Source organism: Mesoplodon bidens (genome assembly GCF_964165515.1).
Source record: "Mesoplodon bidens genome assembly, chromosome: 4".
NCBI lineage: Eukaryota > Metazoa > Chordata > Mammalia > Artiodactyla > Ziphiidae > Mesoplodon > Mesoplodon bidens.
In genome coordinates, this window is record NC_138160.1 from 92,574,981 (window position 1) to 92,589,640 (window position 14,660).

The 14,660-nt window shown below is 37.3% G+C and overlaps 1 protein-coding gene across 1 annotated transcript in view; it reads left to right on the plus strand.

Moving 5' to 3' along the window:
* Positions 1-14,660, plus strand: part of CAMK4 (calcium/calmodulin dependent protein kinase IV) — a gene marked incomplete at its 3' end in the record, with an annotated part of 225,076 nt that overhangs the window by 153,200 nt on the left and 57,216 nt on the right. Inside the window, exon 5 of the mRNA XM_081231304.1 lies at positions 9,736-9,808. Within this exon, the coding sequence (XP_081087430.1) occupies positions 9,736-9,808 (73 nt within the window). The remainder of the gene's footprint in view (positions 1-9,735; positions 9,809-14,660) is intronic.

The following is a 14,660-nucleotide window of genomic DNA, read 5'->3' on the forward strand; positions in this document are numbered from 1 at the left end:
TGTTCAAAATAAGTTTCTAAAAAGATCCATATTATTACAATAATATCTAGAAACTATGTAACTGTGAGTTTATTCCTAAGGATAACAGTCACGTTTCTACCTGTTGCATGTTGCTTTGGGAAGCATGTATACATACAGCGGTTTTCCCTCTGGATCCATGGCCAGTGTGCTTGCAACGAGTGAGCATCACTTCCCTAGTCCAGTACTTTTGTTCTGCATGATAAGGGACATAGGCAAAGGAGTTGTCCAGATGTCCACAGTCTGAAATTTTTCTGGCATCCATTCACCTAGCAATTAGTATTGATTCCACAAATATTTATTGACCGCCTACTATGAGCGAGGCTTGGAGCGAGGCTCCATGGGTGACCAAAGCAACAGTCTAGTGAGAAGGCTAAGAATTTTTCCCACAGTACCCAGCAGAAGACATCGACCAAACACATCTGCTGTAGTCTTGCTACCTAAATGAAGAGAAGAAGATGCACGATTTCACTTTCCTTTGCTTGGTCACTAATATCTTCATCTACAATCTTAGCTCTAAGTTACAAACCTGCATTTGCAACTTGAGAAGTTCCCTGCTATTGCTCTTCCCAGTCAGTCACGGATGGCCTGGCTCAACTTATAAAATATTTTGAATTGAATGTCTGAGTTTCAGAGACCTATCCCTGTGACACTCTGATGAAGAAATCATCTGGGAACAAAATTCCTTTTAGCAGAAGGAGGCTGGAAGAGAAACAGTTGAGTTCTGATGGTAGGACCAAACTGTGGTGTGCAGAGTTCACATGAGACGATGTGGGGAAGGCACCTGCATTTGTGCTTCTGCCCCACACGTCTGCTCTAGAGATGTTTCTGACAAAAAAATTAATAAATTTCTTGGCTGTACAAACCTTAGTATAACATATATTACGTCTATGATGATGTATTTATTATTAATTTCTCTACTATCTGTGGTCTCATCTGGGACAGAACCCAAATCTTATTCTTTATTAAATCCAGCAAGTACCTGGCTCACATTAGACAGTTAAAAATATTGATTAAATATCATTACCCCATCCTCACAATCTAATCCTCACTGTAGTCTTGGTCCTTTCTCTTAGAACAGTTTCCCTTCTCTCCAATCCCAGACTCCTCCCCTACACCTATCCTACCTCCCAGCTCCCACTCTCCCTATAGCTAGAAAACTTCTGTATGTCCTTCAGGTCTGAACTACCTCTGGAATCCTTTTCTCACCCTGCATAGCCTCCAGAATAAATTGCCTGCCCTTTCTAGGAGCTCCCAGGCCATTCTCTAATATCTCTATCACAGCGTTTAGCACACTGTGTTGATTGTTGTCTGTCTACTCATACCAAGAGAAACCCCATGAGTGCAGAGGCCATGTCTGGTTTACTACTGAGCGCCCAGCACATAGTGGCCATTCCATAATATTTACTGAATAAATAAATGAATGGATATATTTGTTAGAATGCATCCTCTCCATTAATTAGATGAAGTATATTACTAATTTAACATATATATTATAGAAAATTAATGAAAATTTCACCATTCTTCTTACACCTACTGTCCTTACCTCTATGCTACCTGAAAACAGCTCCCAAGAAAATTCACTCCTCCAGCCAGCCAGTCACTAGACTTTCACACAAGGACATGTTCTGAACACAGGCATTTAACCCTAAATTATATCAAAATGAAAATGTATAAATATCATATTTAGGTCAAAGCTTGAGGCTTCATAATAAAGCAAATGATAGGAAATTCTAGTGGCTGAAGCAGTTCCTTTCTAAGGGGTAGGGATGCTCATAAGAACTCATGTGTATTTAACAGACAAGGAGGGATTCCCATCAGGAAGGCCACACATGGTTGTGCAAGTTGGTTCTGTAACAACCCCGAAGAGTACTTCTTGCATAAACTAAGCCATGAGTAGCACTCCCTGGAGGGGTATCACAAAGCTGTTGTAGTAAAGCTCTAGTCTTGAAGAGTGACTATGGGAAAATCCACACTGTTTATGGCAGACGGGAGGTAATTGATTCTCTCCCCTTCTGGGGAGAATGGGAGATGGAAAAAAAAGTTAATTATCAGCCATTCTTTTCCATCATCTTTGTAACAACTCCCTTCCTTTAACAACTGGAGAAAACCAAACAGGTGCAGCACACAGAGGATGCACTAATTACATTTGTGTTGGCTGATGGATGTACCACAGAATCCACATTTAGAGAGCAACGCAGAGGATAATGCAATGGTAGCCGAAGTTCTCAACTTACACTGACACAATAGTCCTTCTTTTCCCCTTCTCTCATACTCTATTTAACAATGTTCAGAAAGTATAGTTCAAGAAACCATTTCAATTAAAATTTTAGTAAGTAGATTATGTAACTTAATCATGAGTTGGAAAAATTCGTATTCTAAGGAAATATCATATGAAAACTTATTTTAAGAACCAATTAATAATAACCCCCTGAATATTTTAATCTATTTTCACATTTTATTTGACCCTGGTGCATAACAGGTATCCAATAAATAAAAAGGTGAGGAGGGATATTCCATCTTTCATCCTTTAAAAATATGATGAGTTTGTGTTTCTTGGCAACGTTCAAAATAATTGAACGGAGAAAGTCGTTGGAATTTTTGCATCAATATAGTTTTTCTGGATCTTAATAATTATGATCATTAAGGTATCTTCTTGTAATACATCTTTTTTATTTTGTTCTATCTGTTCTGTTCATGCCCTATTTTGTAAACATTTTCAAAATTCAGCTTCTAACACCAGCTACTTTGAGAACTTAAAACTTCTTGCTGCAACATTATAGAAAGAAGGTACTTTCTGAAAAATAACTATACTATTTGAGGTACTAACCATCTAAGAAAAATTTCAATCCAAAATTACAAAAAGTCAACAATTTTTTAGAATTGTTTTTTGTTGTTTTGTCTCATGTTTTGAATTGACCTTTTCAAATGTCTTTACCACAACTTTTTGTCAGCTGAAAACATCTCGTGCAAGTTGGTGATCTACAGTCTATCAAAAATATGTTTTCTCTTGAAATTCTGGGAAGACAGAAACCACAACAAAGTAGTCTTTCAGTCTTCCCAAATATCCCCATAAGAATAGACAGAGAAACTAGGACTAAAAAACCCAAACCTCGCTGACAGTATCTATAGCAAAACCAGATGACAAGGTATCTCCATGAAGCTAAAATATGAGTGATTGAGGACAAACTAATGACAATTTGCAAGAGCCACATGGTATTAGCATTTATGTAAGAAGAAGCAAAGGAAGCAACAGAGCATGTGATGGAACTAAGAATAGGAGAACACTCAAATCTCTAAAATCTCCAAATCTTTGGGAGCAGGATGGACCAGTATAAGAAGAAAGCTGGGGGCTTTTTGGTATGCAAATTTCTGAGAAGTGCGAGGGCTACACCCACAGTAAGGTTTGAAGAGACTAATGCAGTCAAGGCCCTGTGAACTCATGAAATTAATATCTAAAGCCTCTTTGGGGGGAAAAAAACCTGTGTTTAGGAGAAACTTCTGGAAAGAGACTTTAGTAATCAGAGTAGAGATGGTAGAGGAAAGGGAATGATGTTCCAGATAGAGAAGAGATCTCAGAAAGTATGAGGTCCAATTTTTGAATGCTTCATGAAAGTAACCAGAAAGTTGAGAGCCATGAAACTAGAATAGATATCGTGACCTACCACTCAGTCAAAAGGTTAAGAAAACAAATTTAACTGAGATGTGGCTCAGTTAATTACTATACAAAAGGATTATAAGAGGACAGAAAATAAGGAGTAGAATAGGGTCCCCTTAGGCAATGAAAGCATGTCAGGAGGATATGCCCACAAAATAGATGAAATTATAACTTAATATTGCAAAATAAGCTAAAATTAAGAAAATCATAGTAAAAAGAACAATGTAAATCAAAAGTAGAAAAACTTAAAGTATGCTTGTTTTACAATATTAGTTTCAGGTGTACAACATAGTGATTAAATATTTTTATAGATTATACTCCACTTAAAGTTATTACAAAACAATGGCTATATTTACCTGTGCTGTTCAATATATCCTTGTTGCTTATCTGTTTTATACATAGTAGTTTGTGTCTTAATCCCTTACCCTTATCGTGCCCCTCCCTTCTCACCTCTCCCCACTGGTAACCACTTGTTTGTTCCCTTTGTGAATCTGTTTCTGTTTTGTTATATACATTAGTTTGTTTTATTTTTTAGATTTCACATATAAGTGATAGCATAGAGTATTTGTCTTTCTCTGTCTGACTTATTTCACAAAGCATAATTCTCTCTAGGTTCATTCACATTGTTGCAAATGGCAGAATTTCATTCTTTTTTTTTTAATTATTACAAATATTTATTAAAAAGTGCAATTCAGGGCTTCCCTGGTGGCGCAGTGGTTGAGAGTCTGCCTGCCGATGCAGGGGACACGGGTTCGTGCCCCGGTCCGGGAGGATCCCACATGCCACGGAGCAGCTGGGCCCGTGAGCCATGGCCACTGAGCCTGCGCGTCTGGAGCCTGTGCTCTGCAACGGGAGAGGCCACAACAGTGAGAGGCCCGCGTACCGCAGAAAAAAAAAAAAAGTGCAATTCAAAGTTTAGACAAGTACATCATTGCAAACCACACACACACAAAGGGAAAACAAAAGCCCAACACAAACAAAAAAATAAGGTACAAGCAAAACAAGAAAAAAAAAGTTAGCGTGCTAAGGAATGGACCGCAAGAGATGAGGAGACAGAAGTCAAAGCTAGAACTCTACCCAGATGTTGCTGTGCTTCCCAAGTGCAAAAGAAGATGGAGAGGAGAGACCTGCAGCCTCTACCACTAAGTGCTGGCTCTGGGTTCAGCTGCTACTTCAATATTAGGTTTTCATCATGGAGGTTATAAAAGTATCCTATATACATGTGTACACTGGAGGCATTTTATAAATCATCAGAAGCTTGAAGTGTATAGTGTCTCAGCAGTTTTAGCTACTAAAGCCCAATTAAAGCATCTGTCGTTTAAATTTGGATTGGTTTAGTTATTTGAATGGATGATAAAATCAAATTGTGAATGAAAATGGCTGAGTAGTAAGGTAGATAGATAGTGGGAAGCAGCCGCAGAGCACAGGGAGATCAGCTCGGTGCTTTGTGACCGCCTGGAGGGGTGGGATGGGGAGGGTGGGAGGGAGGGAGATGCATGAGGGAAGGGATGTGGGAACAGATGTATATGTATGACTGATTCACTTTGTTATAAAGCAGAAACTAATTAAAAAAAAAAAAAAAGAAATCTAGAAACAATAAATGCTGGAGAGGGTGTGGAGAAAAGGGAACACTCTTGCACTGCTGGTGGGAATGTGAATTGGTACAGCCACTATGGAGAACGGTATGGAGGTTCCTTAAAAAACTACAAATAGAACTACCATATGACCCAGCAATCCCACTACTGGGCATATACCCTGAGAAAACCATAATTCAAAAAGAGACATGTACCAAAATGTTCATTGCAGCTCTATTCACAATAGCCCGGAGCTGGAAACAACCTAAGTGTCCATCATCGGATGAATGGATAAAGAAGATGTGGCACATATATACAATGGAATATTACTCAGCCATAAAAAGAAACGAAACTGAGCTATTTGTAATGAGGTGGATAGACCTAGAGTCTGTCATACAGAGTGAAGTTAGTCAGAAAGAGAAAGACAAATACCGTATGCTAACACATATATACGGAATTTAAAAAAAAAAATGTCATGAAGAACCTAGGGGCAAAACGGGAATGAAGACGCAGACCTACTTGAGAATGGACTTGAGGATATGGGGAGGGGGAAGGGTGGGCTGTGACAAGGCGAAAGAGAGGCATGGACGTGTATACACTACCAAACGTAAGGTAGATAGATAGTGGGAAGCAGCCGCAGAGCACAGGGAGATCAGCTCGGTGCTTTGTGACCGCCTGGAGGGGTGGGATGGGGAGGGTGGGAGGGAGGGAGATGCATGAGGGAAGGGATGTGGGAACAGATGTATATGTATGACTGATTCACTTTGTTATAAAGCAGAAACTAATTAAAAAAATGAATAAATAAACTTAAAAAAAAAAAAAATGGCTGAGTAATATTCCATTATTATATATACCACATCTTTATCCATTCATTGTTGATGGGCACTTAGGTTGCTTCCATATCTTGGCCATTGTAAATAATTTCGCTGTGAACATTGGGGTGCATGTAACTTTTTTTTTTTTTTTTTTGCGGTACGTGGGCCTCTCACTGTTGTTGCCTCTCCCGTTGCGGAGCACAGGCTCTGGAAGCGCAGGCTCAGCGGCCATGGCTCACGGGCCCAGCCGCTCCGCGGCATGTGGGATCTTCCCAGACCGGGGCACGAACCCGTGTCCCCTGCATCAGCAGGCAGACTCTCAACCACTGCACCACCAGGGAAGCCCGCATGTAACTTTTTGAATTAGTGTTTTCATTTTCTTTGGATATATACCCAGGAGTGAAATTGCTGGCTCATATGGTATTTCTATTTTCAGTTTTTTGAAGAACCTTTTTACTGTTTTCCAGTATGGTTGCACCAATTTACATTCCCACCAACAGTGCACAAGAGTTCCTTTTTCCCACATCCTTGCCAACATTTGTTATTTGTGGGGTTTTTTATGATAGCCATTCTGAAAGGTGTGAAGTGATATTTCACTATGATTCTGATTTGCATTTCTCTGATGATCAGTGATGTTAAGCATCTTTATATGAGCCTGTTGGCCATCTGTAGGTTTTCTTTGGGTAAATGTCTATTCTAGTCTTCTGCCCATTTTTTAATCAGCTTGCTTGTTTTTCTGATATTGACTTGTATGAGCTCTTTATATATGTTAGATATTAATTCCTTATTGTTCATATCATTTACAGACATTTTCTCCCATTCAGTAGGTTGTCTTTTCATTTTGTCAGTGGTTTCCTTTGCAATGCAAAAACTTTTAAATTTAATTAGGTCCCATTTTCTTACTTTGGCTTTTACTTCTTTTGCTTAGGAGACAGATCTGATAAAATATTGCTATGATTTATGTCAAAGAGTATTCTGCTTACAATCTCTTCTAGGAGTTTTATGGTTTCAGGTCTTATATTTACGTCTTTAATCCATTTTGAGTTTATTTTTGTATATGGCATGAAGAAATGTTCTAATTTCATTCTTTTACAAGTAGCTGTACAGTTTTCCCAGTACCACTTATTGAAGGGACTGTCTTTTCTCCATTGTATATTCTTGCCTCTTTTGTCATATATTAATTGACTATAAGTGTGTAGGTTTATTTCTGGGCTCTCTATTCTGTTCCATTGATCTATGTATCTGTTTTTGTACCAGTTCCATGCTGTTTTGATTACTGTAGCTTTGTAGTATAGTCTGAAGACAGGGAGAGTGATACCTCCAGCTTTGTTCTTTTTTCTCAAGATTGCTTTAGAAACTTGGGGGGTTTTATTGTTCCATATAAATTTTAGGATTATTTATTCTAGTTCTGTGGAAAATGTCATGGGTAGTTTGATAGGGATTGCATTAAATCTGTAGATTGCTTTGGGTAGTATGGAAGTTTTAACAATATTAATTCTTCCAATCCAAGAACATGGGATGTCTTTTCATTTCTTTGTATCACCTTCAATTTCCTTCATCAGTGTTTCATAGTTTTCAGAGTATAGGTCTTTCACTTCCTTGGTTAAGTTTATTCCTAGGCATTTTATTCTTTTTGACACAATTTTAAACAGGATTGTTTTCTTCCTTTCTCTTTCTGGTAGTTCATTATTAGTGTATTGAAAAGCAATAGATTTCTGTATATTAATCTTGCATCTTGCAACTTGCCTGAATTCATTTATTAGTTCTTACAGTTTTTTTGTAGAGACTTTAGAATTTTCTATATTATAGTATCATGTCATCTGCAGACAGTTACAGTTTTACCTCCTCCCTCCCAATTTGGATGATTTTACTTCTTTTTCTTGTTGGATTTCTGTGGCTAAGACTTACAATACTGTGTTAAATAGAAGTGGAGAGCATGGACATCCTTGTCTTGTTCCTGATTTTAGAGGAAAGGCTTTTAGCTTTTCACTGTTGAGTATGTTGTTAGCTATGGGTTTGTCTTAAATGGCCTTTATTATTTTGAGATATGTTCCTTCTATACCCAGTTTGATGAGAGTTTTTATCATGAATGGATGTTGAATTTTGTCTAATGCTTTTTCTGCATCTATTGGGATGATCATGTGATTTTTATCCTTCCTTTTGTTAATGTGGTGCATCACATTGATTGATATGCAAATATTGAACTATCCTTGCATCCTTGGAATAAATCCCACTTGATCATAGTGTATGATCCCTTTTTATATATTGTTGAATTTGGTTTGCTAATATTTCATTGAGGATTTTTGCATCTATATTCATCAGAGATACTGGCCCATAATTTTCTTTTTTTTTGTATTGTCTTTGGCGTTTTGGTATCAGGGTAATGGTGGCCTCAGAGAATAAATTTTGGAGTTTTCCCTCCTCTTAAATTTTTTGGAATAGTCTTAGAAGGATAGCTATTAATTCTCTTTTATATGTTTGCTAGAATTCCCCTGTGAAGCTCTCTGCTCCTGGACTTATGTTTGCTGGGAGTTTTTTTTTTTAATTACAAATTCAATTTCAATACTACTGATCAGTCTGTTCAGATTGTCTGTTTCTTCCTGATTTAGTCTTGACAGGTTGAATGTTTCTAGAAAATTTTCTATCTCTTCTAGGTTGTCAAATTTGTTGTCATTTAACTGTTCACAGTATTCTCTTATGATTTTTTTTTTGTATCTCTGTGGTATTTGTTGTTATTTCTCTTCTTTCATTTCTTGTTTTGTTTATTTGGGTCCATAAAGTAGAAAACCTCTTATATGTGTGTAATTGCATACCCCAAAGAAGAAAACCAAAGCAATGGAAGAAAATAAATATGAAACATTCTAACTCAGGAAAATTCTTGAAATTAAAAAGGAAAGACTTTAATTTCAAAGAATAATTTCTTGCCCAAATCTATACAAAAAGAGCAAGTCATTTATTTGGAAAAGAACAGCAGATGAGAGAGAGTGAGTGAGGGAATGGGAGAGAGGAGCTACAGGTAAAAAGAGAATAAAAGACATATCAACCAATCAATTGCATGGACCTTATTTGGATATTGATTCAAAAAAACAAACAAATTTTAACATGTTCAATACAATTAGAAAGTTGAAACTGCATATTTGATAATATTAAGGAATTGTAATTTATAGACATAATGGCATTGTAGTTATGATTTTTAAAAGGTCCTTTATTTTTAGAGATACCTCCTTAAATATCTATAAATGAAATTATATGATGTGTGATATTTGCTTTAAAATAATAAAGGAGGAGGGGAAGTAATTAATTAGATAGATAAAACAACATTGGCCATGAATTTATAATTGCTGAAGCGGTGTGACAGTTAAATGGGATGGTTCATGGTATATTCTCTACTTGGTATATGTTTAAAATGATTTGCAATACAAAGTTTAAAAAGAATTTTTTGTCCTCAATAGGATGGAAACTTCAAGCCTAGGCAAAATAAATGTTTTCCATTTTCCTAAATAAACCTAAAGACTTGTAGAGTGCCAACTTATGGAAATCTTTCCCCTCGTGTCATGGTAGCCTGCTGCAATTGTTTAGATAAATCTTCTTTAACGTTAATTTAACTTCTTTTAACATCTACTCAACCAGATGCATGTGTCTGAGAAGGATTTCATGGTTTTTTTTTTAGGATTGTGGAAAAGGGATATTATAGTGAACGAGATGCTGCAGATGCTGTCAAACAAATCCTGGAGGCAGTTGCTGTAAGTATGAAGTGACAGCAATAGTGTAACTCTGGGTAATGTCTTCCTTTTACAGAATCATCATTTAGGAAGTGTATATCTGTGACAAGCCATAAAATTTACAGAAAAACAGTATGAAATATTTACTAGAAAATGTTGAACAAATATTGATAACTCAAATATTGAACAAATATTGATAACTCAGATATTGATAACTCAAATGTTGAACAAATATTGATAACTCAAACTCTGAAAGATGCAGTCCTCATATGTAATACCATAAGTTTGTAAAAATAATTTCCGTTCTATTATTATGAATCAGATCAGACTTTGGTGCCTATAGTTGTTCTTTTCTCTCTCCATTTATTTAGTTTATCTCTTTATTGTTTTTGTTGTTTGGTAAGGAAGTGGAAAAATGTTCAAGGAGATAAATATAGACCTTAGAGCATAGAGATTATTAATTTTTCTTTCAAGAGTAGAAATGAGTAAATTAGGAGAAAAATTCTGACAATTTTTTTTTTAAGGGAGAAGTATGTTAACATTTTAAACTGGAATAAAGTTTTGTAAGTTAATGATGGAAACATGGACACACATTTACCAAAAAATATATATATATAATTTTGAGAAGTTTGTTTGTATTGAATTAATAAGGAAATATTTGCCTAAATAAAACGGACTCGACTGGTGCAAATCTTCCTATAGATTAGTGGTGTCTAGTATGTCCTGGGACACTTTGGTGATTTATTTATTGAATATAAATCCAGAACAAATTATTCTCTGAACAAACAGGATGGGGCCCAATATTTATTAGGATCAGTTAAAGAGACAAATCTATAAAATATACCCAGAATTAATATATATTCTATTAATCAGAGTCAGTTATATAACTAAAATCATTAGTCAATATCTTGAGTAGCCACAGTGACACAAGTACATGTCCTATGAATTTTACCTACAACCAAAACAAGAAGGAGAGAAAGACGAAGGAAGGAAGGAAGGAAGGAAGAAGGGAGGGACGGAGGACTCTTGATACCTAACAAGCTTATGTACCAATTGTGAATGGAAAAAAAAAATCCAGTCTTCACAATCTTTGCATAGGACTGCTAGAAATAGAAGATCTGTGATCTAACAAAATCCATTACTGAGATATCAATGCCAAGTTTGTATGGCTTTATAACCCAGACTTTCCAAATTATTTTTTCCTATAAAATGTTTTGATCTTTTTGCTATGGTGGGGGATTAAAAGTTTGAATTTGGGGTGGATAAAAGCTGGAGAAGATGCCATGGAATTTTACTTTAAATACACAATGCAGTTCCTGATTATATGAATTTTGAATATCAAATTCATCTTTTCACCACACCTAAAATAACCACTCCATTCCAGATTTTTCATCAGATACAATATATTTACCATCTTGGCTTCCTAAGCTTGCCAACTTGGGGATCGTTTTTAACTTTTCCGTCACCTTCTCTCCTCACATCCACCTTCCCATCTTCAGTTGAATCTCTCTTCAAGTATCCATGAACATAATCCCACTCCCTATGTCATGCTATGACTATTTCTAGCATGACTTTAAAAAACACTTCTGGTTGCTTCCAATTCCTATCTCTAAATATACATCTGTATATGTCTATCAATCCTCCTTTGCAGTCACTGTTTTCATTTTGTCCCTTTTGAGTTCAGTAATGGTAGTTTTATGCCTTTCTTAAATACTCATTTTAAATCTTCTTTTTTCACTACTGTGTTCCATAGATTATCTGTTCAAGTAAACTTGCTGGCAGTGGCCCACTATCACTTTCCTCAAATCAGGCAGGCAGCTGGTATAGCAGTTAAGAGTACTTTGGGGGCTTCCCTGGTAGCACAGTGGTTGAGAATCTGCCTGCCAATGCAGGGGACACGGGTTCGAGCCCTGGTCTGGGAAGATCCCACATGCTGCGGAGCAGCTGGGCCCGTGAGCCACAACTACTGAGCCTGCGCGTCTGGAGCCTGTGCTCCGCAACAAGAGAGGCCGCGATAGTGAGAGGCCTGCGCACCGCGATGAAGAGTGGCCCCCGCTCGCCGCAACTAGAGAAAGCCCTTGCACAGAAACGAAGACCCAACACAGCCAAAAATAAATTAATTAATTAAAAAAAAAAGTACTTTGGGAGTCAAACAGAGCTGGGTTCCGTTTCTAGATGTGCGAGCTTGGGTCTATCACTAAATACCTCTGAGCCTCAGTTTCCGCATGTAAAATAGGCATAATATTCAACCTAACAGGGTTGTGGAAAAGACTGAATGAGATAAGGTATGGAAATCATAGCAATCTACAAAAAAGAGGGAAAAGAGGATAAGCAACTTCAGACTCCGAATATTCATTTAAAGATGTATTACATCTTATAAATCTATATATACATATACACTCCACAGCTGAGTACTAAAATAAAAGACAAATGACAATGGTAGGTGCTCAAAAATATTTGCTGAATAAATAAATGAAAATTTATCAAAATAGAAATAACCACTATTCTATATTTTGTCTTTCTAGATGATGTCACATTTACTGAAACATTCTTTTTTTTTTTTTTTTTTTGCGGTACGCGGGCCTCTCACTGTTGTGGCCTCTCCCGTTGTGGAGCACAGGCTCCGGACGCGCAGGCTCAGCGGCCATGGCTCACGGGCCCAGCCGCTCCGCGGCATGTGGGATCTTCCCAGACCGAGGCACGAACCCGTGTCCCCTGCATCGGCAGGCGGACTCTCAACCACTGCGCCACCAGGGAAGCCCTGAAACATTCTTATAATCATTTTTCTACTCAATTCATATGAAACAAAACTATGTAATTTGCTCCCATTCATAAGATTCTTTTCTACTCCCTTACTATCATTTAATTCTTTTCCTTTCATTCAAAACTTACCTTCTTCAATATGTTTTTTCTGGTTGCCTCCATCCATTTAGGTCAGCTCTTGACTCTTTTGGCTTATCACAGTGGGCATGCTTCAATTTAGTGATACCTCGGGTGGCTGACTGGGAGAAGTCTCATTCAGTGAATGAGAAATGGATACTTTCAGCATCAGGATTTTCCACCTGTTGGAGTTACATCAATTGAGGGATAAAAGAGCCACCAATAGAGTTGGAGATTGAGGTGCTCCACATAGAACACAGGGACTAGAGTTCCTAGAACTCTATTTCAGGTCTGCAAAGATGGATTGGTTAGTCTACTGCTAATCTTAAATTTAAAACAAAAACTGTGTTATTTTACCTACTCATAAAGCTCTACAAAGCTCCAGTTTAGGAAGCAGGTTACCGCATTCAAGTCAAACATTCTTTGAAAGAAGTTTTATAAAAATCAGAGTTTCTCTGATTGCTGCCCCTAAGGGTTAACTTAGAGAAAAAAATTAAAGTAATTTCCCTCAGTGTTTCACAGGTAGAAAGCAAACAATTTAAAACTTGTGAGAAGTAGCTGACATTTATGAAATAGTTTATTGTCAACTACATGGCTATAGATACTTATAAAAATAAGACAGTTGGGAACTCAAAGTAATCAGTGATATATCTCACATTTCCTCTGAATCGCACACTTTTAAGACTGTATCTAGGCTGTTTTTTGAAAGCACAGAAGTAGAAAACTTAAAGATTAAAAATTTCTTGGGAAATATGTTGCAGGCATGACACCCCTTAAGCAACAAATCTTGTAATCCTTCTCTTCCTCCCCACTTCATCCCTATTCTTGCCTGAAATATTTCACACTATTTGACTGTAATCTTGCTCCTTCTGCATTTTAGCTTTAAATAACATTTTTTGTTTGTTTGTTTTGTTTTTTTTGCGGTACGCAGACCTCTCACTGCCGTGGCCTCTTCCGTTGCGGAGCACAGGCTCCGGACGCGCAGGCTCAGCAGCCATGGCTCACGGGCCCAGCCGCTCCGCGGCACGTGGGATCTTCCTGGACTGGGGCACGAACCCGTGTCCCCTGCATCGGCAGGGGGACTCTCAACCACTGCGCCACCAGGGAAGCCCCTAAATAACATTTTTGAAAGCTTTTAAAATGAATATGAAAGATGTTTCCCCCTTTGCGTTTGAATTCATTCAATTAGTCTTTAAGTGCAGATCTTTAAGCCTTCTTGAGTAGTCTGTCTTCCTGAAATGAATTCAAAGTTGTCCCAAGTTAAACGGTCTAGTCAGTCTGGACATTCAGGAAGGGCCATCGTGTCATGTGTCATAAAGCATAAGGCCAAACCTTAAAGCCCTCCTTTTCCATTTACTTGTAGAGATTACCAGGGAATGTTTCATCTCCTCTGGCAGCTCACTATTGCCACCACCTCTAGTTCTTTCCTTGTTATCATTGCTATCCTACTGTTCCTCTGTTTTCAAAAAAATAGCTGTCCTTCTCTTTTTTCCACCCCTAATGCTGCCTCCCCTCTTTTGCTAACCACAGTTCTCTTGGGCATGTATTAATTTCAAAGCCATAAACTTGGAGCCTGGAGAAACTTGTAATATGGGAGTATACACTGAACTTAATAAAATAAAAGGAAATGGTTGAAAAATATTAAATATGTTTGCTATCCCAACACAGATTTTTCTGTTCAAATCATTTTAAATATTATGGTGATGGGCGTGAAGAGTTGCAGACAAAAGCACCTAACCCTTTAAGGTTATGGAAAAAAATATGGTATCTGAACATCAAAGAAAAACAGGAAATGGGCACGATTATAAGGATGCAGAAATAGTCGAAGCTCCTTTTGGTAAATTTTTAAAAATCTCTGATCTCCCCTAAAAAAGAACAAATTTAGCCTATTAGAGAATCAATTGATAAAGAACTAATGACTAGATAGTGAAGAACTGGAAAGGCAAAAGGGGAACACTAAGCTAATGTACTGTAGAGGTAGCAGCTTCGAGAA